General features: G+C 41.7%; 1 protein-coding gene across 2 annotated transcripts in view; it reads right to left on the bottom strand.

The window, feature by feature from the left end:
• Window positions 1–26,853, bottom strand: part of pdlim2 (PDZ and LIM domain 2 (mystique)) — a 47,556-nt gene that overhangs the window by 3,504 nt on the left and 17,199 nt on the right. For both annotated transcript variants that reach the window (XM_088994764.1, XM_088994763.1), the window contains exons 7-8: window positions 6,940–7,052; window positions 2,274–2,422 (exon numbers count right to left, since the gene is read on the bottom strand). In XM_088994764.1, the coding sequence (XP_088850890.1) occupies window positions 2,274–2,422; window positions 6,940–7,052 (262 nt within the window). The remainder of the gene's footprint in view (window positions 1–2,273; window positions 2,423–6,939; window positions 7,053–26,853) is intronic.

Raw genomic sequence — 26,853 nt, 5'->3', positions numbered from 1 at the left:
TACTAGTACTGGGACGTCAAGTCACACAAACGCAAAGCTCGTTTGCGTTTTTCAATGATCTCCTTCTTTTGCTTGACTGTAATTTTCTTTTGTGTCCTCTTTGGCTTAACACGAGACTGTGGTGGGATCTTTTTCAGTCCCAAAAAAAGCAAAAGTATCCTCTCCATAACAAATCACATCTGCACTGAGTGCAATCAAAGAAAGTGGGTGGGAAAAAGTAGTCTGGCAGCCACGGTGGTGCTGTTCGGCCGTGGGGTTTGGTGTTCCGCCGAAAACAAGTCCACCAGCCATTGTGGCGCTCCGTGTGCGTCCCAAAAACTAGTTCGTCTGCCAAGATTATATTCTTGCGAATTTAAAAGACAACCGACGCCTCCGGACAAGTTGTGTACATAATTTGTAAAACGTCTGTGTAAGCTCTCAGTCGTACAGGAGTGGTCCATCGATGAGAAGGTTTCTTCAGCCGTCATCTGTACAAAAGTGAAGGTTTCGGACGTTTCGCCTCCTATCCAAGAGGCTTCGTCAGCGAACTAAAGTCTGACTGGTCGTATTGGCCCCATTTATATATCCCTAATGTCCAGACATGGTGGCGCCGGACACAGCTATGATAGGTCCCTACTCTCAGGTTGGGGGGGGCAGGGGACCACTCCCTGTGGCCCCACTGATTGTTCCTACATTCCTGACTAACGACTGGCCTATTACCCCACTCCCCCCGGTATCACCTCATCAGCATAACGACCCTCATCAGCATTGCGAAAGTTGCCTAACCTGTTTTGCGTAAGCAGGCTATTGTATGAACGATCCAAATTGAACCTCACCCCACCAGACCGGTTTAATGAAGGATTTTGTTGTTTTATAAGAATCGCTTCTTTTACCCCCCTTTCAAACCATCTATGTTCTTTCGCTAAGATTTTAACCTCATTGTCGTCAAATGAGTGGTTGCTAGCTTTTAGGTACAAATATACTGCCGATTGAGGCCCACTTGTATTATCCCTGCGATGTTGATAAAGTCTTTTTTTGAGAATTTGTTGAGTCTCCCCAATGTACTGCTCTTTACAATTTTCATTCTTACAATGTATGGAATAAACTACATTACTTTGTTTTTCATTTGGTAGCCTATCTTTTGGATGCACTAATTTTTGCCTTAACGTGTTTATCGGTTTGAAATAAGTAGAAATTTTACTCTAACCACCCTTTACAACATAAACTAGGAGTTATCAGAACCCTCCAGCATAGGGCTAAACTAATACCAACTAGCACTGAAGGTAGAGAAAAGGAGTCTAAACATATCAGGAGAGCACTCACTAACTGTGGGTACCCTCAGTGGTCATTCAACAAATGTCAGAAAGAAAGAATAGCGAACGAAACCAATAATTCTCAAGATTCAAAAAGAAGAGGAGTAGCAGTACCGTACATTGCAGGAGTTTCTGAAAAATTACAAAGAGTCCTTTGGCAACATAAAATTCATAAAGTTGATGACGATGCCTGACGTGAGTCACGTCTGGAATGACCCTGACCGAGAAAGCGACACACAATGCATTTTAGGTACTTTGTTTGGTCTGAAAACTTCGTGTTGATCTGTGTTGATGGCGAAATTAGAAGGAAAACACAAATAACGTGATGGCGAATCGTTGTGTGTTGCACCAAGACTACTATTTGATACTAGTTGACACAAATTCCCAGCAGACAAATCAGCCCATTTCCAACGGAGCTTGGGTGCCATCTTGTGCATTTTCTGGGACGCTACATTGGAGTCCTGACTGCTCAAATTGATACAGAAGGACTTCTTTAATCGATTGCAAACAATTATGCTTTCCTCTTCAGAACTATTTGAATCATATTCATAATTGGATGAGTAACAAGAAAGCATCTTCTCCGAATCTGAAGCCATTGTTTTGATTCTAGAGCAAGGCAAGACGTATGGCGTGACGTCACGAACAAGGGGGCGGGACCTTCGGAAACTCACCATTTCCAGGGTCATTTCGAAGTAGTTTTGGGACACTGAAACTCATTTTTATTGGTATTTTACATTTGACTAAACATATCAGCCTGTGTGTTTTGGGTATTTTAGATGCCATAAAACGTTTTTCTGATGTCAGTTAGGAAACCAAAAAAATGGTGTCAGTTGTCCTTTAATGTTCGTCAGGCGAAAAGTTCATTAGCTAAAGCGTTCGTAAACCGAGGTATCACTGTATATCTATACAGGTATATAGTTTTTTTTAGACTGCCTAAAAATGGGCATACAGTTTTGTATTGTGAGGCTGTGTTGTCCCAACCTTTCTCGTCAGCCTCCAGAACTTCTTGCAGCATTTTGAAGGTGTTGGATTGACGAGGTGCTGCACGCGTCTCCTTATTCTCTTGGATCATTTTGTACACCTCAGAGTCCTTGTCAAACCTCTGCATCACGGGTTCGGAGTTCCAACTACTGTTAAAAAAACATTACAAAGAATCACAATTTATAATTGTGACATTGACCATGGACGTATTTAAAGATTTGCTTGTTAGAAAAAGTATTTGAGTGAGCATGACATAAATGGAATGCAAAGCAAGTGAAAAAAGGGCCAGCAGATGGCTTTGGAATTTTGACCTCTACGCACTCGGTCCAAAGTGCACGCAACGGGCTTGAGACGACATCATATTTAACAACGCTCTAATTAAAACATGCTAACAAAGTGGGGGGTCCCCCATTCGTGCTTTTACAAGTTATTCCAACACCTCTCTGCAGTGACTTGCGGCCAGTCAGTGAACAGCAGGGGCAAGAGTAAGCTTCCATCAGGGGAAAGTACAACATGGCAGCTAATTAAGACTAAGCCAAGCGAACAGTAGCGCCGTTGACAAGCACATTCTTTGTTGCTAGTGTGGTGGAAAAACACATTTACTGGCACACTTGAGGTGAAAGCACTGTCACCGCCCTCTAAAGAAACATCCATTGAAATCCCAACTGAATGACAAGTTATGTGTGGAGAGCGAGTTGGCGAGCGGCGGTGGCTGTCGCTGGAAACTGGGTGCACAGGTCGAGCCAGGTGTGCGATTATAATGACACGCACGCAGACACGCACGAACACACACAGCAGGCAATTGATACTGTGAGGTGATAGCCAAGTCAGCCTGATGCTGTCCCACCAATCATTGCATGACACCGCTAAGTTTACGATTTTAACTTGCAGTTTCTCTACGGTGTGTGATATGAACAGTCTATCCCGTAAAAAAACAGGACGAAAGAAGACAATGGAATAAACACAATTTGTGAGGTCACCACAGCATTCACTGTACGGTGCCAGCAAGTCATGATTCCAAAATGTAAATGCCAGATTAGGACTTTTGCCGCTCTAGCATGACTTCTTCTAAAGACAGACAAAAGAGGAAAGCCTGATTCTCGCAAGAATGATGGTCAAAGGTGAATGACTTCTCCAGAGAAGTCTGAATGTACAAGGTCAGACATCACATGGAGTATGTGGGCATATATTGTGTCTACAAGATGGATGTGGCTGCAACCAAAGATGGCAAATGGAAAAGACAACAAAAAATGCGGTCAAAGTAAAAGTTCAGATGGGTTCCTCTATAGCCCTGAACGTGGTTCAAATTAAAAACAGACTGTGGAAGCCCGAACTCCAATTTCTCCACACCGTCTCCAAATTTCCTATCTTTGCGCCGGTCACCATCCTTTCTGACATGCGATATCAGAGAAAATGGAAAGTACTGGTCAACTGGGAGTCAACCAAAGAAGAGCAAATCAGTCAGAGCAAAAAGCAGGAGATGGCAGGAATGTATCAAAGCGGTCGTTTGGACAAACTGTCAGAAGCTGAAATATGCTTGATATCAGCGTGCTTTCTTGCAACTATCCTGCACGGAGAACCTCACGTCAGACTTGGGGTGTGCTGATCAAATATATGAAAGGGTTGTAAATGCAAGAAACATCTCTTAAAGCTGCTTCATCCAACTGTTACATTTAAGTGAGAACACCTCCAGATAGCAAATATAAAACTTGAAATGGAAGCACTCACCTTGGAGAGAGCAAAGTTACACAGCACTAGCACGTATTCCCAGAAATTTAAATGTGAACATGCATTAAAAAAACAACTTGCAGCAAGCACACCCAGTTGCTTAGCAGACACGTACAGTATGTAAAACAGATGCGACTGAAAAACAAGGGGTTGCCTGAAAGGTGTGTCCCCAGTCTGCAACCGATAGGCCCCGATGCCTAAATGGGCTGGTAAAAGGATGTCACACCCGTTGTGATTGGCTGAGGAGCAGCAAAGACGGGCTTGCTGTACAGGCTGAGGGGGCGGGGGGGTTCAAACCGGAGGCCAATTAGGGGGGAGTTTATCGGCTTTTTTTGGAACCTTGGCTGTTTGCATATGATTGCATTTGCTGACACAGCAACTGTGGTTGCCCCATGAGTGCCAAAGTCCATTATTCTTTGATGTGTAAAGGAAAAGGAGAAACAATAGACACAAAAGGATTGAAGGTCTGATTTTTTTCCCACAAAGCTGTCTCCCTCCCCAACAGAAAGCAATTGGTTAATCAAGACAAGCATGTACAGAAGGTGGGCTTGAGTCTTTTCCAGGCACTGAGCATGCACTTTGTTGCTGCAGTGAGCTCCACACGCATACGCACTCAGACAGCTGCAGCAATTGTCCACCAAACGGGGACAGTTTCACGCAGTTTCAACACAGGCCTTTGAATCAAGGGAACAATCTACAACATTACGAAAGGTATGTCTGTGGATCTGGTTTCAACCCAGAGGAATTCTGGATATAGAAAACTTAAAAAATAAAACAATAAAAATAACTGTGAGCTCGCACAGTTCAGAACTGAAAGAACGTTAGCTCGGGTTTGGGAAAGAGGGTCATGGGAGTTTGACACCAGCCCTTGAGCAAGCAAATGGGCTACTGGAAAAAGCACTCAACCCTTTGAGTGCTGCCTGTGTGGCATTAAGCAACATAGCGCCTGTACTCCGCAAATGTTGACTCCACTATATATTTATGGGGGGGGGAGACTGTCATTTTTCCATGATAAACAAATGCATAGAAAAATCAATCAGAAATCAAGGAATAAAGGTGGTATTGGTAACTCATTCACTTCTTCTTTTCCTTTCGGCTTTTCCCCTTAAGGGAAACCAAACAACACAACAAATCAGTGTCCTCCATCTTTAGAGGTTTGATCCGCATGTTTGTTTTGGCCAAGCTTTTACGTTGGATGCCCTTCCTTACACAACCTTCTGTATTTATCCGGGCTTGGGACTTGTGGTTACAGAACAATCAACTTTCTCAGTAAAAGGCTCCCAAACATTCAAAAAAGCAAAAACTACACTCAACTCATTCACAGCCATTCACAAATTTATTTGGGGATTGAAAATATGACGTAGAGCGCCATTCCCGAATTTGCTCAGGTTTTAATAAAATCGGGTTCAATTAAAGGTAAATCCAATCCAATCAGGAAACTCTGAGCTGCAAGGAGCAATAAACGTTGTATTTTTACCTTTCGTATCTTGAAATTTAGTTTGAAACAAGAAGCAATATTTTCCTGTTGAGGCATTTCGTAACTTGAAAATTTTGTAAGAAGAGACGTTTGTAAGTAGAGGCATCACTTGCTGTACCTTTGGGATGTGACAAAAAGTGTAATGGTATTTTCATTGCAGTACGATAAGTAAGGTCTAATGTTACAGATGTACACAGAATAAAGCGTCTGTGTTACTTCATCCACAAAAGGACGAATTATTATGTTCCATATGTGTTTTTGGTGGGGAAGTAACCCAGATTTCTAGGTTACTTCTTTGATCCGAGCTTTGTATAGTTACAAAAAGCACTGGTAAAAACAATTTTGGCAAGTGCTGCCATTTTATAGCTATTATCATATATCTATTGCTACCGCGGCCGGTTGACACAACTTGGTATCAGTTTTAGCATTTTAGATGACAAGGCAGCATATTGTGCATTCATAAATGCTCATCCGCAAATGTGTTAGTACACCTTGCACACACAATTATAAGATTTATAATTACACCCATTCCATTATAACTGTTAAGACTTAATAACCGCTTCCTCACATGGAAGTATGTATTTTTGTATTTGCTGTCTGTTGTCAGCACGTTTAGCAGAGAAAGGTGGGTATTTCTGGTTCAACGAACTTTCAGCGAACTTTGATAAAGAAATTATACCATTTATAAAATACAAATTAGTATGTGGCTAGCACTTCTATTTCTGAACTTTGACACAATCAACGGCAGCAGCAATGATTGCTAAATCAACCTTGCAGCCAAGCAAGGGCTGACGAAAGTGGGTCAACTGCTGATTCCCAGTCCCCAAAGCTTAACTGTAGTATCAGCTTTCCACCAGTTGAGAGTGCTAATGGACTGTGAAATGTGAAATGGTAGTTGGAATACTGTCCACAGCCTGATGTACAGTAAAACCCAAATGTCTCCGTGGTAAAGAGTGATTAACAGTGTGCTTTGAAGAATTGTGTGTGTGGGAGGCGGGGAGTTCTGTCAAATGGTCTGCATTGGAGACATTGGATTAGTTTCCAAGGTGTCTCTTTGTCACCAATTGTGTTCAAAAACAAAAAATGCAATATTGCTTTCATGCGGATGTGCAAAGTACATAATGTAAATAGTATGCACAAAGTGTACATACATTTGAAAATTGATGACTAAATAGTTTGATAGATGATTTGGTCATACGAGGCTGGCATGATTAAAAAAAGTGTGGGCATGTACTCATGGATGAAATAATGACGCTTGGGAAATTTTCACAATTATTTCTACTCCTACAAGTATGACTACTTTCACACCACTCGACAGATGTACTTTATTCATCATTTCTGTCCTTGCCTTCAAAATTTGAGATATTGAGATCATAGCTAGTGATGTCTTTCTTGAGATGGCTAATTTATGCTTTTTTGTAATACACACCAAAAAACTGGTACAAGGTATATGGTGTTTACCTGCGATGAGGAGAAAGGTCATGATCAAGGGCACTATGAGTTGAATAGTGTCCTGGTGGGGTCGGGGTCCTGCTGGAGAAAGAACTGTTTCTGCAGTCTGAATGAGAGATGTCCTGTCAAGGAAAGGCAAGAAAGTAATCGAGCGTTAGAAAGTGCTTAAAAAAATACGCCTGCATGGATAAAACCAGTTATACGTGACATCAAGCTTCTGGCCAACCATAATGTTGATATGGGGAATAAAGACTTAATCCATTCAGAAAAAACAAAAACATTACAAAATTAGCAAAACCCTGACAATCTGTCAGCCACTATCACCGGTGCCCTTTGATTGGAAACACACCCTGCATTTGTCTGATCTCAAGATCAAACATTGACAACAACTTACTTGAGCATTGACTTTATTTTGATTGTACTGCATATTACTTTTGTACTTCACTCCCATCTGTGTTATAATCATGTGGCAAAAAATAAGTCAGGCGTCAAATGAAATTTGATGAGTTGCAAAGGGTTCTTAAATTTAAATACACCCCGGTAGATACAGTGTTCATAATTATTTGCAATACTTATGACAGTGATTGAAATAGTGTCTGGCCGGTGGCCGGGGGCGTACAACTTTCAAAACGTCTCGGCCCGCATGGCCGACAACTTCTTCAAGAGAAAAAAGTGTTTTTTTTCCAAATCAAACATTTGTTTTATTCAATCCAGCAAAAGCCACAAACAAAATGCGACAAGCCACGCGGGCTCCTCTTTCTAAGCGTCTTTCAAAACTTTCAATTACACTTGAGAGTTTTGACAGTTGTTTGCAAATTGCCAAACGAACGATTGGCAATTTTCATACTCGGCACCGGCAGCCAATCAGAAGCCTGCTTGGGATTACACCCTGACTGAAAAGTGTACTTGAGAGTTTTGAAAGCCGCTTAGAAAGAGGAGTCCACATAGCTTTGAGCAGACAGCATTGTGCACCATGATGACAAATGACAACTGGAGCAAAATCTTCAGAAAGGGATATTTACCATAAATTAGACAAGGGAGCATTTGTGGTAGGAAACTTCCTTAATTAAAAAGAACCCTTCATACTTTGCAACAATGTTTTTTTGGTGATTAGACGTCTTTTATTGTTTTAAGTTGTGAAAAAATGGTGCAGGCAACTTTATGGCCGGGCAGGCAACTTTTCAGAGTTGTCTGCCCGGGTGTCTACTAACTTTTTGTCATGAGTTTCAGACACTGCTTATGAACAGTGTCGAGCAGTAACGAACTCATAAACACTACGAATAAACGTAAGAATATTTTTTGCTAGGTAGAATTTAGACAGAAGAGGGCGCCACATATCCAGTATAGACAAAAGACAATAAAAAAATGGCTGAGCTGAGATGTAGTTTTTTAATTGTAGCTTTCAAAAAAAGTATGACAGCTGGACAATACGAGCAAAGATTGACAGATTTAGCTGTAAATATGTCATAAGAATGCATGACTGTGCTGACAGTCATCATAACCTGCACTATAAGTTTGCAGCGGATACAATGAATTGTCAACCACAAAATAAATCTATTGGCCTCATTTGCCTATAATTCGTCCAGTGCCGTTACATTTTGACTTTATGCCATTTGTACGCCTAAAGAATTTTCCAGATCCTATGGTCAAATGGGGAATGGAGTGCAAATGAAAGAAAATAAAAGTGCCCCTACCAAATAAATACTGATTGTAAATGTCATTGTCGTTGATGCACAAAACCGGGATAGATGGAGGACATTGATTCGCTGTGGCGACCCCTGAAGGGAAAAGCCGACAGGAAAAGAAGAAAAGAAATGTCATTGTCAACCTTTAACAGCTGAGGTGAAAACAGAGAGTCGCTGTAGGCTCGTGATTTGACCTTGGAGTCTCAAATTCCATTTTTGGCACAAAATTAAGACCATGATGAGATGAAGATCAGTGTGTTCAATGCCACCACCCACTTTCCATCCAACATCTCTTTCAACCATGTTTCTGTTCTCAATTTAGTGTAATTTTCTTTTCTTTTTCCTTTTTGTAAAAGATGCGGATCGGTGGTGTGTGCTACAAAACTACTAAAAACGATCACAGGCCTTTGCCTGAGATTCTTCCCAGGATAATCCCAACAAAATATCCCCAGGTTCATCAAATCATTTACTCCATCCATATGAGATGAGTACAATAAAGCTACAGGCACCCATGTCCTCTCGTGCTGTAAACCCATCTGAAGGGCATATACCTGGCATGCTTTTAAAGCATCCCTTCAGGAAGACTCACTGAAAACACTGTCACAGACGAATCCTCACTAATGCAAACCAACCGTCCGTTATGCAACTGTCTGACTCCTTAGTATGAGACCTCTTGCTCTCCAACAGTCCCCCCCCCCCAGTTAAAATCCCAACCGTGATCTATGAGACTCAAGAGGAATGTGGCTCAGTCAAGAAAAACAAAAAGGAGGAAAAAATACACAAACCATTGGCCTCGGAAGGCTTTAATTGCAGTAAACAGAGTACAGCTGGTAAGTACCTTGGATGAGACACAAAACTGACTGGGGAAAAAAAAATATTGAAGAAAAAAAAATCCACTGCCTGGTCCATTGTGTGCAGCCGTTAAATGTGAATGATTGGATTGGATTGGATTGGATTTGCCTTTATTAGTCTCGCAGTGGAGAAATTTACATTTCACAGCAGCAAAGTTATGAAAGAAATGACTTTTGTACAGATGACGGCTGAAGAAACCTTCTCATCGATGGACCACTCCTGTACGACTGAGAGCTTACACAGAGGAAAGAAATGAAAGTAGAAAAGCAAAACACAGGAGCTGCTGGAAAGGCAGCCACTCATACCTACAATGAAACATCCCATCTCCCATCTGTCAGTCCATCGTCTATTTCAATAACATTACTTCGTGCATAATCAGATTTCATTTCAAGATTCATTTGATCAAGGGGGGCAACCTGGGAAAGCACTATTTACGTTACCAACCATGGTTACAAATAAACCAATGATATAAATAAGTCTGTGTAAGCCCTCCGTCTACAGGAGTGGTCCATCGATGAAAAGGTTTCTTCAGCCGTCATCTGTACTTTTTTGAAGGTGTCGGATGTTTCGCTTCTTATCCAAGATGCTTCTTCAGCGAACTAAAGTCTTATTGGTAGCATCGGCCCTATATATATATATATATATATATATATATATATATATATGTATATATATATATATATATATATATATATATATATAGTAAAGTCTCGTTATATCGATATCGGATATATCGATAGTCCCGGTTATATCGATACTATTTCTATGTACGCACGGAGAAAATTACATGCAAACAGGGTCGGATATATCGATAGTCCCGGTTGTATCGATATTTTTTCGGACTCCCTTGAATATCGATATAACGAGACTTTACTGTATATATATATGCCTAATGTCCAGACATGGCGGCGCCGGACACTGCTATGATAGGTCTCTACTCTCAGGTTGGGGGGAGCAGAGGACCACTCCCTGTGGCCCCACCGATTGTTCCTACATTCCTGACTAACGACTGGCCTGATTGCCCCCCTCCCTCCGGTATCACGTCATCAGCATTACTCATGTTGCCTAAGCAGGCTATTGTACGAACGATCCAAATTGAACCTCACCCCACCATATCGGTTTAATGAAGGATTTAGCTTTTTTATGAAAATTGCTTATTTTACTCCCCTTTCAAACCATCTATAACACAGGTGTCAAAGTCAAGGCCCGCGGGCCAAATCTGGCCCGCCACATCATTTTTTTCGGCCTGCGAAAGCAAATCAAACTTGTTAAATTCCATGATGATTGCTAAAATCTGAGCCAAAATTTCATATTTTTGGATGTCAACCACAATAAGTCATTATTCTTGACTTCAGATTTGAAAACAAGTTATTTATTAATTTGCTGTGTGCTCTATATGTAATATTTGAAGGGATTTAAATATTCTAATGGGTTCCCCAAATTCATAACGGCCCTCGAGAGGAAACCATAACTACAATGTGGCCCGCGGCAAAAAATGACTTTGACACCCCTGATCTATGTTCTTTCGCTAAGATTTTAACCTCATTGTCATCAAATTAGTGGTTGCTAGCTTTTAGGTGCATATGTACTGCCGATTGAGGCCCACTAGTATTATCCCTGCAATGTTGATAAAGTATTTTTTGAGAATTTGTTTAGTCTCTCCAATGTATTGCTCTTTACAATTGTCATTCGTTCAATGTATTGAATAAACTACATTACTTTGTTTTTCATTTGGCAGCCTATCTTTTGGATGCACAAGTTGTTGCCTTAAAGTGTTTAGCGGTTTGAAATAAGTAGGAATTTTGTGTTGCCAAAGTACTCTTTGTAATTTTTCAGAAAGTCCTGCAATGTAAGGTGCTGCTACTCCTCTCCTTTTTGTATCTTCATAATTTTTGGTTTCATTCCCTATTTTTTCTTTCTGACATTTATTAAACGACCACTGAAGGTACCCACAGTTTGTGAGTGCTCTCCTGATATGTTTTGACTCCTTTTCTCTGCCTTCGACGCTTGTTGGTATTAGTTTAGCCCTTTGCTGGAGGGTCTGATAACCCCTAGTTTGTGTTGTAGAGGAAAAGTAAGTATTGGTCAGTGTGTGTAACCTTCCTAATTTTCAATGTATATGATGATATAAATGAAAGGTGTGAACATAAAACAAAGTAAATCAGATTGCATGATTAAAATACTGAATACACAAGGTATCTAATTGAAACTAACAAAAGATTGCTTTAATTGAATTCTAAAAACACAGAAAAGCAATGTTTCCAAATCCAGTTCACTCCTCACATTTGGGATTGCAAGCGCTGCAAAGGTGGCATAGTCATTTTTGGTCACGGGCCCAATTATTGTTCTGGTTTCCCTCTGCGGGCAACCCAATATGATTCCTCATTATCACATACTCAACACAATCCAGTTGCTCATCTATTTTGACGAAGGGGTTGTTTAAATACATACGCACACACGCATGTTATCCAAGCAGGAATGTGAGGATGCAAGGCCTTATAATGGAGGGGAAAGAGCATGATTCTCTTCTTTGTGCCTCGGATATCCGTGTGGCATTTTGGTACAGTTGATTCAATGCATACCTCAATATACAGGTAACATCAGAGTTACGAAACACTATATGACCACCCGTACTTACGACCACGACCGCAACGCGCAAGCAGCCGGCAACATGTACTACAATTTTGGTCAGCCAGCATGTCACACTCTCGCACAGCAATCTACTGTGTGACTACACTCAATACAGTAGTTATATAATAATATAACAATAATTATATTTCAGTAATACGAAATATAAAATTATAAAAATGACACTAAAAGTTATAAAATGTATAAATGAACTGTAAACAGTTTGGTATATAATAGTATTTAATAGAAAATGTTGCTTAAAAAGAACAGATTGACATTGTATACTATCCTGTCGTGTAAAGGTCACGTCTGCCATTTTGAATGGATTTTGACTTACAACCATTTGACTTACGACCGTTTTGTCAGAACGGCACCTGGTCGTAACTCGGATGTTACTTGTAGTTTAAAGTTAAAGTCAGCTTTACTGTCAAATATGCTAATTTGCATGACGTACAGCGCAGATAAAGTGAACCGATTCAATGCAGTGACGTTTCCAATCAAAATCTATGTTCCAATTCAGTTGCAATACAATCAGAGAAATTATAAATATATAGTTCAATGTTTACATATGTGTCAATAAAACGAGCATAACTGAAAACTAGTTTTGTTCAGAAATATTTTTTTTCAAATACTTGCGGTAGACTAATTGGTGTTTTGCAAATACTTGAAGATTTTGTTGTGTGCATAGGGTTATCTTTTCCAAACTCTCAACTGTAAATATGGATTTGGGGATTTAATTGAGGTATTTAAATAAAATAATGCAGACATACAATATACTATAACAATATACACATAATACAGTATGGCATCTAATTTAATTTGACCACAGTAGAAACTGTTCGTATGCAAAAGTGAACAAAGTCTGACGACTGATCAGATCAAGAAACAAAAACGGGAAATGGCAAACTCAAATGAGAGCAGCTGTTTCAGATGAACGGCAATGGAAATGGAAACGCTTGGATAGTGCTACACGCGAGCAACGCTTGCATCATCTTTACCAGCCTGTGGATTCAATTACAGGGCATGGGCCTGCACTGCACATTACAGATTCTCAGGAAGATTTATTCTGGGATTGTTGGAATTGCCAAGAGAAAGTGCAATATGTGTTCAACCAATGTCTCACCACATAAAGGATTAACAAAAATGATTCAATTTATAAGACCAAGCAATGGCATGCTAGTGCTACTAATAATGAAAGTGTGAATAGCTCTTCAACAAAAAGACTGAGGTTGGAATCAACCCATAGTCACTGACGGACAAGGCCTTATAATTATGCCTTTGCACTAGCACACGACTGTGTTCACATTCTACAATGTACCGATGAGAAGGTTTCTCCAGCCGTCATCTGTACGTTCTCTGTATCTGACGTTTCACTTCTTATCCAAGATGCTTCTTCAGCGAACTAAATCTTACTGGTAGTAGTATATATACACACATATATATACACATATATACACATATATATATACATACACACACACACATATATATATATACATATACACACACACACACACATATATATATATACATATATCTATACAGATATATATATATATATATGTGTGTATATATATATACATATATCTATACAGATATATATATATATATATATATATATATATATATATATATATATATGTGTGTATATATATATATATATATATATATATATATATATATATGTAATTGTCAATAAGGTTTTTAACAAAAATAGCAGTAATGATTTCATTTATAATTTGGGGACTGTTACACCAAAGATTAGTACAGATGGCCATTGTAGTTGTACATCATCGTATTACAGATAGGGATATCCAATGGTGACCCAATTCAGAAAGCAAATAAAAAAATGACATGCAAAAGAGGAAAGTGCGTGTCTTTTTTAAGACACATACAGAAAAAAATGAGATAAAAAGTTGCAGCATTTCAGCCAAAGCAATGTTCAACCTAAATCAACCTTGGTAATGTGTGTTGCTGGGAAGCTGGCACAAATGTTTTCACAAATACACTCAAGTAAAAAATGCATTTCCATTTTGACATGTTGACAGAGCTAAACCACCTTCATAAAAACAGCAGTGACGTGTCATGTCTCATCTTTTCCGTCCAACACTCCTACATAAAACTTGCAGGGCCAGTGCCCCATGAGTATGCCAAGGGCTATACAGCAGGAGGAAATCAAAAGTTCCCCAGTTTGCTTTCCGCCTCCCGGGGGTGGAAAAAAAAGAAGCTGGTTGATACATTTGGGGATGAGGACAGGCATGCTGCCCGCCGAGGTAACAATGGCTCCCAAGCTTAACGGCCACAAGTCCATGTGAAAAGGCCTTACTCAGTCCAGTCACAGGGCTCAATGTACACGGAAGAAGAAAAGATCCTTTTCACGTGGCCAATGCTAGCTCAACTACTGACACTGACGAGGCAGTCCAAGAGTGCCAAATCAATAGCCTCACTCAGAACTGAAATAGAACATGATTTAGTGGATTCCCTAATGCAAGCTATACATTATTATGTTGGTTAGAACTGTAATTGTATTAATAATAAGAATAATACATTTAATTTCAAGCACCTTTCAGAACACTCAAAGACACTTTACAATAAAAAAACAAAGCACAAAACAATGAACCCATAAATAAAATGATAAATAATAAAATAGCCGAATGCAATTTTAAACAGATTAGTACTGAGATATATTGTCATCACATATTATATAAAGGTACAGGATTTTACACTCTCTAGAGGGATTGAATACTTCCTAAAAAAACATGCACTTGCCTAACAATAGATGGACACCTGAGAAAAAGTGTGTATTCTCTAATTCACAGCAATCCCGCCAAACGCTTGATCAGACCATCTATAAGTAATCCTCCAGACGTGTATGTATGAAATTATTAGTGTACATGTCTGTTTGATGTTTATCTTGAACAATCAATAAAAAATAACACAACCGTTAGTAAAACGGGCTCTATTCCTAGTGTTGAATTCAAGAAGGGGCAAAAGGAAGCACATGCTTATCTTGTCCTGCCCACTCTTTCCAATCCAAATCATTTACGTAAAAACAACTTGTTTGTGTATGTAAATGTTTGCTTAGGTAGATTTATTTGAGGACAAGTGAAGTATCTCAGGCATAAAGAGCATTTATTTCTTCACTTCATCAACATTGTGACATTGCAAATTTATGTGATGTCTTAAATACATTTTGGCAAAGTCGTCAAGACTCCTTGGCTTCCACAACCATCCCCCTCTTCTACCTCTAGTCACACAAGAACATGCCTTGTAATACGTCGGAAAAAAGCGGTCCTAGTTCCTACACAGCCTGCACCATCACAGCCACTATTGTACACCATATTTTCTCAGGACACCCAACACCTTGAAAATTGGAGAATCCTGTTGCACACATCCCACTTTGTCCACTGAGGACCCAAAAGAAGTGTAGAAAAGGCATTTAGGCACTTTTCAGAGTGGATGATCACCTGATCTCGTTGTGCTGTTCACCTGTTAGTCCGGGACAGAGGTCCTTGTCATGGAGCTCACCACAGCTCACACCACTGAGCCTGCAGTGTTCCTGTCAGCCCAAGCAGGATAATGTACGGGGCAGCCAAGGCAGGCCTCTTCCCCACGGGGAGCTCTAAAAGAATTCAACTCACTAATCACAGCACCGCAGTGGGATGCTAATCATTTTAAAACCTCAGTCAACAACATTCATGAAACAGGGTCAGCCAAAACCCATAACTCATCCACCAGTCTAAATGATAGTCCACACTGAAGCTATCAAGCGCAGATGGCAGTCAAAAATTATATTTCATATCGACTTACAGGCTAGAAATGCAGGAGGGAAAAAAGTGTGTGGCGTGCCAGGCAAAAATCGCAAATTGCAGTTCAGATCAAGACTGGGATGCATCCATTGTACAATGCTGGCAAAGACACAAACCGTTTAAAGGTTAAAAATCAAAACAATAAGAGCCAATTACGATCAATTTATTTAGTTATGGTGATAGCGAGTTGAACTCGAGGAACAAAGAGGTCATTAGGAAAAGAGAACAATTAAAAATAAGAATTTGTCACATCCCAAATCTATGAAGAATCAAATATGTGAGGCTGTTCAAGACCAACAGCCATGACAGGAGCAAGTTCAACAGTCTGAATGCATTTGCAAGCAGTTAGCCAATTCAAAATTGCATTTCAAACAATTCAAAATCATGTTGCAGCTCCAGGTTCACAGCAGTTGGTTGATGAACTTGAAAATAAAATTCATTGTAAATTAATTGAAATTAGGTCAACTACAGCCTGATTAAAATTTAATATTGTATAAATGTCAACTAAAAAAACACAACCAAGCTTTGCATGACAAATACAATGACTGTGAGAACTATGATCTCTGTGAGAACCATAAGGTTTATATATATATATATATATATATATATATATATATGGGATTCAGACCACGGATGTTAAGACCCGAAAACTCCTCACCATGCACGGAGGGTTCCATCCCAAGTCCAGCACCCTGAGACTGTACACAAGCCGTAAGGAAGGAGGCCGGGGACTAGTGAGTGTGAGAGCCACTGTCCAGGATGAAACATCCAAGCTCCATGAATACATCAAAGAGAAGGCTCCAACGGATGATGTACTCATAGAATGTCTCAGTCAATGGGGAACAGAGGATGAGGTGCTGGAAGAGGGACAATCATGGGAGGAAAAGCCCCTACACGGGATGTACCACCGAACCATAGCAGAAGTGGCTGATCTCAAGAAGTCCTATCAGTGGCTAGAGAGGGCTGGCCTAAAGGACAGCACAGAGGCACTCATCCTGGCTGCCCAAGAGCAGGCCCTGAACACCAGAGCCATAGAGGCAGGGATATACCACACCAGACAAGACCCAAGGTGTAGGTTGTGCAAAGAGGCACCTGAGACAATCCAACACGTAACTGCAGGGTGTAAGATGCTGGCAGGGAAAGCCTACATGGAGCGCCATAACCAGGTGGCTGGCATAGTCTACCGAAACATCTGTGCGGAGTATGGACTGGAAACCCCAAGGTCAAAATGGGAAACACCTCCCAAGGTGGTGGAGAATGACCGAGCAAAAATCCTGTGGGACTTCCAGATACAGACTGTCAAGATGGTAATGGCCAACCAACCAGATATCGTGGTCATAGATAAAGGGGAAAGGAAAGCCGTTGTCGTGGATGTAGCGGTCCCGAGTGATGGGAACATCAGAAAGAAGGAACATGAGAAAATCGAGAAATACCAAGGGCTCAGAGAGGAGCTGGAGAGAGCCTGGAAGGTAAAGGTGACAGTCGTGCCTGTGGTGGTCGGAGCACTTGGGGCAGTGACCCCCAAACTCGACGAGTGGTTGCAACAGATCCCGGGAACAACATCGGATATCTCGGTCCAGAAAAGCGCAGTGGTGGGAACAGCACGGATACTGCGCAGAACCCTCAAGCTTCCTGGCCTCTGGTAGAGGACCGGAGCTGAAATGGGGACAGACACCACCCATGGTGGGTGAGACGAGGATTTTTATATATATATATATATATATATATATATATATATATATATATATATATATATATATATATATATATATATATATATATGTAACGAAGTTGTGCACTTAGATTATTAAATTATGAAGGAAGTGACGCAACGGCGCACAGTGTGGCACTATGTCCCGCCCATAGTTTCCAGAACAATCTCGAGGAGATTCAGGGTGAGTCGCAATTTTCTGTTGGTCTTGATTAACGCACATTTTCATGACAATATCTTATTTTGTTTCCCCTTTTGTACTGTCTAGTGTTATCTAATTAGTTCCCTTATTCATTTCGAGTCCAGATTACTTTTTGTGTCATTATTTACTTCACGTTTTGTCGAGTGGAACTTTGGAGCATATGTGCTTTTCTATTGCGCAGTTAATCACAAGACGAAACCCATGCGACTTCACCCATCCCTTCTGCCATACTGTGTTGCAGGTAATAATTGTTTCATTTCGTTTTTATTGAACAATATTTAGTTTCTTGTGTCGTGTTTCATTTGCCCGTGAGTGTCCGTGGAGGGTTGAACTGTGCGCCAGCCATTACAAGCGCACCGCGTGTTCTGCCGAGTCTCCGCCTATGATGCGTTCGGGGACATCTTGTAAATAACAGTGAACTTGTGTTGTATTCTCTTTTTCTGTAAATAACCACTATATGATCACACGTTAATTATGTTTTGTTATCTACAATGTTTTGCATTTGAGAACAATCTCGAGGAGATTCAGGTTAATCACAAGACGAAACCAACGCGACTTCACCCATCCCTTCTGCCATACTGTGTTGCAGAAATAAAAGAAATAAAAAGACACATCCACGCGTCTCGTCTTCATTAATACAGCAGCATCGTGGATATGAAGACAGTCACTGTTGTGACACCCGTCACATTGGTGCCGTGACCCGGATCACAAGTGACTCTCCACTTCGGACCGGGACCGCGATGCTGCACAATGAAGACGCTGTGCAGTCCCATCACTCGGTGGACGGTGTGTCGACCCCCGTTTTGGAAATACATGTAGAGTGTTAATTGTCTGACCTGCTGTTTTGTAATTAGTGTGTTTTTTTTCATGTACGTGTTTTTGTGTGTTAAGTCTAAGAATGATCTCCTTACAAGTAACAAGTAGCACACCTTTGAATGAGTGTGTTGGTAGAGGTAGAGGCTTCCCAACCGTGTAACAGTTGTGTAGTGTAATCCAGAGTGGTGTAGGTTGTACAGAGGGGAATGGGCAGGTTCAAGCTGAGGCCACTTATGTTAGTGGGGACAGAGTTCCTTCCCAGACCCAGTGCAGTGCATCTACGACGAGCGCACAGACAACTGATACACCAGCAACAGATCCCTTTCTCCAGTCTGTCACAGTTATGTAGTGCTATGCAGGGTGATGTAGTTTGTACAGAGGGGAATGGGCAGGTGCGAGCTGAGGCCACTTATGTTAGTGGGGACAGAGTTCCTTCCTAGACCCAGTGCAGTGCATCTCCGACGAGCGCACAGACCCTGACACACCGGCGACAGATCCCTTACTCCAGTCACCTGACGTAGTTGGTCAGATGAGTAACATAATTAGACAGCACTGTTGTACATCCTTGCCCGATAACCTTGTCTATTTTGCCTGTTGGTCTTTCTGTTGTCTTCCGTGTGTATGTTGCCTCACTTCTGCATAATTTAAGGGGGGTGTATGTAACGGAGTTGTGCACTTAGATTATTAAATTATGAAGGAAGTGACGCAACGGCGCACAGTGTGGCACTATGTCCCGCCCATAGTTTCCAGAACAATCTCGAGGAGATTCAGGGTGAGTCGCAATTTTCTGTTGGTCTTGATTAACGCACATTTTCATGACAATATCTTATTTTGTTTCCCCTTTTGTACTGTCTAGTGTTATCTAATTAGTTCCCTTATTCATTTCGAGTCCAGATTACTTTTTGTGTCATTATTTACTTCACGTTTTGTCGAGTGGAACTTTGGAGCATATGTGCTTTTCTATTGCGCAGTTAATCACAAGACGAAACCCATGCGACTTCACCCATCCCTTCTGCCATACTGTGTTGCAGGTAATAATTGTTTCATTTCGTTTTTATTGAACAATATTTAGTTTCTTGTGTCGTGTTTCATTTGCCCGTGAGTGTCCGTGGAGGGTTGAACTGTGCGCCAGCCATTACAAGCGCACCGCGTGTTCTGCCGAGTCTCCGCCTATGATGCGTTCGGGGACATCTTGTAAATAACAGTGAACTTGTGTTGTATTCTCTTTTTCTGTAAATAACCACTATACGATCACACGTTGTTAATTCTGTTGTGTTATCTACAATGTTTTGCATTTGAGAACAATCTCGAGGAGATTCAGGTTAATCACAAGACGAAACCCATGTGACTTCACCCATCCCTTCTGCCATACTATGTTGCAGAAATAAAAGAAATAAAAAGACACATCCACGCGTCTCGTCTTCATTAATACGGCAGCATCGTGGAGATGAAGACAGTCACTGTTGTGACACCCGTCACATATATATATATGTGTGTGTATATATATATATATATATATATATATATATATATATATATATACACACACATATATATATATACACACACACATATATATATATACACACACACATACATACATACATACATACATACATACATACATACATACATACATACATACATACATACATACATATATATATATATATATATATATATATATATATATATATATATATATATATATATAGTCCTGATGGAATGTGACTCTCTTTCCAAACAGCAATTCCCTTTGACCTCGCTTACACACTATGTCTGGGAACCAATTAAGTTCGTAAACTGAGGTCTCACTGAAAAATGGGGGACAGACACCACCCATGGTGGGTGAGACGCGGATTTTTTTTTTTATATATATATACACACACACACACACACACACACACACACACACACACACACACACACACACACACACACACACACACACACACACACACACACACACACACATACATACATAACTTGAGTATACTAGCATCACCGGGGTGGAGAGTAGAAGAGTCATCTGGAACTTCAGAGAGGCAGCAGAGAAAGCCTTCAAGATGGCATTGGATGAGGAGGGGTGATCCATGAGAGGTAGAAAATAACACTTGAGCACAACCACTGCTGGGTGGCCTGGAAGAAGATGCCTAAGGTTGATAACTCTTACAGACTCCATGTTTTGTCACTGATTAATTCAGGAGCATCCAGGAGATTGATTATATCAATCACGTTGTTGGAGAAACTACTGGCAACAAGAAATAGACTGGACACGGGTGAACAAGGGCCATAGCGCACAGGTAGTTCTTGGTGAAATGCAGGAGGAGCCGGGCATGGAAATCCCCCACAAAACCAAGCATCTTCAAGAACAGCAAACAATGCCTCGGAACTTCGGAGAGGGTTTGAGTTAAATGGCCACGAGTCTGTGAAACAGCAGCCTGGATACAATTTGACAAGTATGTCAATTCCAAACTAGTTCCTTGTCGAGTCAGTGTACAAAATCCTACCCAGCCCATCAAACCTATCCATCTCAAGAAAAAAAACAAAGTCTTCCCACTGCCAACAGAGGCCAGGGCACATTGGAGCACATCTTGAGCTGCAGTCCGGTAGCTTTTGGGCAAGGTCTGGATACTTGGCGCCACAATCAGGTTCTAAAACCCATTGCAGACGCCATCAGTGTGGGAATCAGCAGCAGCAGACAACCTCCCCTACCATACGATCACTTTCATGAAGGCTGGAGAGCAGTTGTAAAACACCATAGAAGCCAGAAACCCACCACAACACTCACGAAAGGCTGGGAGCTGTCTATCAACTTGGACAAACAACTCAAGTTCCCCAAGCCCATTGCCAAAACCACCCTCAGGCCAGACATCCTCCTGATTTCAGAGGTGGTGAAAACCATGATCCTGTTGCAGCTGACTGTACCATGGGTGGACTGCCTGGATGAGGCCCACCAGAGGAAGAAGATCAAACATGAAGAACTGCTCTCAGACTGCCACAAGCGGGTCTGGAAGGAAAAGCGTTTGCCCAGTGCATAAAACTTGAGTCATAACTGGAGTAGAAAATTGAACAGTCGTTATAAAAATCGCGGAGGACGCAGAGAAAGCCTCAAGTTGGCTCTTGATTAGGAGAGGAGATCCATGAGGGTTAGCAAATGCAACCAGAACACAAGCCACGTCTGATCAATCATGGCTGGGTTGTCTGAAAGAGGATGTCAGACATTGAAAGACCCAAAACACCAAAGAACTCTAGGTTACATCACTGATCACCCATCAGTATTTTAGTGTGTGACAATAATTAGATCATAGTTCCCACTATAGATATAACCTTGACGGACCTATATACATACACACACACACACACACACACACACAATATATATATATATATATATATATATATATATATATATATATATATATATATATACATACAGTAAAGTCTCGTTATATCGATATTCAAGGGAGTCCGAAAAAATATCGATATAACCGGGACTATCGATATATCCGACCCTGTTTGCATGTAATTTTCTCCGTGCGTGCATAGAAATAGTATCGATATAACGAGACTTTACTGTATATATATAAATCCTCGTCTCACCCCCATGGGTGGTGTCTGTCCCCCATTTTAGCTTGGGTCCTCTACCAGAGGCCAGGAAGCTTGAGGGTTCTGCGCAGTATCCGTGATGTTCCCAGCACTGCGCATTTCTGGACCGAGATATCCGATGTTGTTCCCGGGATCTGTTGCAACCATTCGTCGAGTTTGGGGGTCACTGCCCCGAGTGCTCCGACCACCACAGGCACGACTGTCACCTTTACCTTCCAGGCTCTCTCCAGCTCCTCTCTGAGCCCTTGGTATTTCGCGATTTTCTCATGTTCCTTCTTTCTGATGTTTCCATCACTTGGGACCGCTACATCCACGACAACGGCTTTCCTTTGCCATTTATCTATGACCACGATATCTGGTTGGTTGGCCATTACCATCTTGTCAGTCTGTATCTGGAAGTCCCACAGGATCTTTGCTCGGTCATTCTCTACTACCTTGGGAGGTGTTTCCCATTTTGACCTTGGGGTTTCCAGTCCATACTCCGCACAGATGTTTCGGTAGACTATGCCAGCCACCTGGTTATGGCGCTCCATGTAGGCTTTCCCTGCCAGCATCTTACACCCTGCAGTTATGTGTTGGATTGTCTCAGGTGCCTCTTTGCACAACCTACACCTTGGATCTTACCTGGTGTGGTATATCCCGGCCCTATGGCTCTGGTGTTCAGGGCCTGCTCTTGAGCAGCCAGGATGAGTGCATCTGTGCTGTCCTTTAGGCCAGCCCTCTCTAGCCACTGATAGGACTTCTTGAGATCAGCCACTTCAGTTATGGTTCGGTGGTACATCCCATGGCTTTTCCTCCCATGATTGTCCCTCCTCCAGCACCCCATCCTCTGCTCCCCATTGTCTGAGACCATGGCCTTCTCTTTGATGTATTCATTGAGCTTGGATGTTTCATCCTGGACAGTGGCTCTCACACTCACTAGTCCCCGGCCTCCTTCCTTCCTTGTGTACAGTCTCAGGGTGCTGGATTTGGGAAGGAACCCTCCATGCATGGTGAGGAGTTTTCGGGTCTTAACATCCGTGGTCTGAATCTCTTACTTTGGCCACCTTATTACTGCAGGGTATCTGATCACTGGCAGGGCATAGCTGTTTATTGCCCGGATCTTGTTCTTGCCATTGAGCTGGCTTCTTAGGACTTGCCTCACCCGCTGGAGGTATTTGGTCATAGCCACTTTCCTTGTTGCTAGTTCGAGGTTGCCATTGGCCTGTGGTATACCAAGGTACTTGTAGCTGTTTTCAATGGCTGCTATTGTTTCTTCAGGGAGTGAGACCCCTTCAGTGTGGACTACCTTGCCCCTCTTAGTCACCATCCGACTACATTTCTCCAGCCCGGATGACATCCCGATTTCGCTGCTGTAGATCCTGTTTGTGTGGATCAGGGAGTCTACGTCCCTTCCGCTCTTAGCATACAGATTTATGTCCTCCATGTATAGGATGTGACTGATTGTAGCTCCATTTCTGAGGCGGTATCCATAGCCTGTCTTGCCGATTATTTGGCTGAGGGGGCTCAGTCCGATGCAGAACAGCAGTGGTGAGAGTGCATCACCTTGGTATATGCCACATTTGATGGACACTTGCGTTAGTGGCTTGCCATTGGCTTCAAGTGTGGTTTTCCACATCCTCATCGAGTTTGCAACGAAGGCTCTCGGGGTCCTGTTGACCATATACTACTCCAAGCATTCAGTGATCCATGTGTGTGGCATCGAGTCATATGCTTTCTTGTAATCAATCCAGGCTGTGCACAAGTTGGTATGTCGGGACCTGCAGTCTTGTGTGACTGTTCTGTCAACCAGCAGCTGATGTTTGGCACATCTAGTATCTCTACAAATGCCTTTCTGTGCTTTGCTCATTTATTGATCCATCTGTCCACTTATCTTAGCCACAATGATGCCTGACATGAGCTTCCATGTTGTGGAGAGACAGGTTATTGGCTGATAGTTGGAAGGAACTGCACCCTTTGTGGAATCCTTCATGATCAGGATTGTTCGCCCTTCGGTTAGCCATCCTGGGTGAGTCCCATCCATCAGCAACTGGTTCATTTGTGCTGCTAAGCGCTCGTGGAGTGCTGTGAGTTTCTTTAGCCAGTAGGCGTGGACCATATCCGGGCCTGGTGCCGTCCAGTTTTTCATACCTGAGACTCTTTCTTGCTGCTGTGATGGTAACTGGGTTCTGTTCAGGGAGGTTGCTGTGCTCCTCTTTCAGAGTCACCAGCCATTGTGCACTGCTCTTATGTGTGACATCCTTCTCCCATATGCCTTTCCAGTATCTTTCACTTTCCAACCTTGGAGGGTCTGCTCTGCTGTTAGAACAGCCTGTTTATTCTTCTGGAGCGTGTACCTCTTTAGGCGACTGGACAAGGCCTGGAGCCTTTGTTTGGCAGTTTCGAGTGCTTCAGGTATGGTTATCTGCATGTACCTATTGGGTATTGGCCTTTTATTCACACCTCTCTGGGTCTCTGTCAATTGACTCACATCTTTCCGAGCCGCCTTGATCCTAGCCTCCAACCGTCTTTTCCATGGTGGGTAACAAATCTCGTGGCTCTCCCATATGCCAAAGCGATGCCTTATCAACTGAGCTATCCAGCCGCTATATATATATATACAGTAAAGTCTTGTTATATCGATATTCAAGGGAGTCCGAAAAAATATCGTTATAACCGGGACTATCGATATATCCAACCCTGTTTGCATGTAATTTTCTCCGTGCGTGCATAGAAATAGTATCGATATAACCGGGACTATCGATATATCCGATATCGATATAACGAGACTTTACTGTATATATATATATATACAGTAAATATATATATATATATATATATATATATACACAGTAAAGTCTCGTTATATCGATATCGGTTATATCGATAGTACCGCTTATTACGATACTATTTTCAGTTCCCTTGCACATTTCTAGTCTTTTTATGTATAATTAGTACCGTTTAGTACGATACCCGGTTATTAAGATAATCCGGTTATTACGGTGCTCCTTTTCATCCCCCGCCGGCCATTTTTGTTGTTTATATCGATATATCCGTCGCGCCATTGGTCAACTTGGTCACGTGTCTTGTTACGTGACCCGCCATCGGTCGCGCCATTGGTCGACTTGGTCACATGAGCCGCCATCGGTCGCGCTATTGGTCGACTTGGCCGTTTGACTTTGTCACGTGACACGCCATCGGTCGCGCCATTGGTCAACTTGGTCACGTGTCTTGGTTACGTGTCACGCCATCAGTCGCGCCATTGGTCGACTTGGTCAGGTGACTTGGTTACGTGCCCTGCACCCGTGTAGCAGAGCCATTTTCATTTTCAGACGCTAGCTCGTGTGTAGCAGACGAGATTGAAGTGTTTGTGTTAAAAGGTAAAAATGGGAAGCAGAAGAAGATTGATGACTTTTTTAAATTGTATACATAATACAGTAAGATGTAAGCGTTGCAGTTTCCCTGTTGTGTTATGTACATGCCCACTGTACTGTATATGAATGCAATCCTTTTTTGCAACAATGTTTCTTGTTTTGTCTGCTGAAGCGCGATGATTTTGAAAATTATTAACATTCCATACTGTGTATTAAAGGACAGCCGATGTCACTTTTTATTCAAATGCAAATAAAAATGACTTCACGCCAAGACGTCTTGCATTGCTTGTGAATCCAAACAATGGCTTCAGATTCGGATAATATGCTTTCTTGTTACACATCCAGTTATGAATATGTTTCAAATACACTGTAGTTCTGAAGATTAAAGCATACATGTTTACAATCATTAAAGAATTATATGTGCCATTTTGAGGCAACGTTGGGGGAACATCTCTCACCCAAAAAAAGGGAGCTAATGGCCAGCTCTGTTTCTTATATGGCGCTTGGCTGCCCTCTTTTGGCGGCTTTTGTTTAATGCAGTTCGGCGCAGGATCGGATATATCGATAGTCCCGGTTATATCGATATTTTTTCGGACTCCCTTGAATATCGATATAACGATAGTCCCGGGTATATCGATACTATTTCTATGCACGCACGGAGAAAATTACATGCAAACAGGGTCGGATATATCGATAGTCCCGGTTATATCGATATTTTTTCGGACTCCCTTGAATATCGATATAACGAGACTTTACTATGTATGTATGTATGTATGTATGTCATCTCCCTTTCAATCTGATGCCTCACCCATCCAAGCACTTGAGTCACTTCTTTCAACCGTGAACAGATTCAAGTAACCATAAGGGCACGTTGCAATTTGGAATTCCCTCCATCGACGTGAATGTACAGAACAAGCCTAAAGAGATGTTGTGGTTCTAGCAATATGATATCAGGTAGGATTCCATATTTAAATTTTTGCTGTGTCGACTGGAGCCAGATACACCATTACTTTGTAAGTCAGGATCCTCTTTCAAATGGGCCACCCACGTTTTCACCACTTTTTGTCCGGTGTGTAAAACGTTTTAATGTCGGATTAGTGGTTCGAGTCGAGAGTGTTCATTTGAACCGCCGACTGAGTCACTGCCTACACCCCTGTGTGTTAAAAGCAATCGTCACTGTCATGCTGACGTGACGACACACCTTGTGATCGTACGGTCACATACCTCACTGCTGTTGTAACACGCACTTCAGAAAGCC

The sequence above is a fragment of the Hippocampus bargibanti genome, linkage group LG04 (genome assembly GCF_051943395.1).
Source record: "Hippocampus bargibanti isolate YZ-2025 linkage group LG04, ASM5194339v1, whole genome shotgun sequence".
NCBI classification, from domain to species: Eukaryota; Metazoa; Chordata; class Actinopteri; order Syngnathiformes; family Syngnathidae; genus Hippocampus; species Hippocampus bargibanti.
The sequence above is the reverse complement of the archived record's forward strand: the minus strand, read 5'-3'. Positions and strand labels throughout refer to the sequence as shown.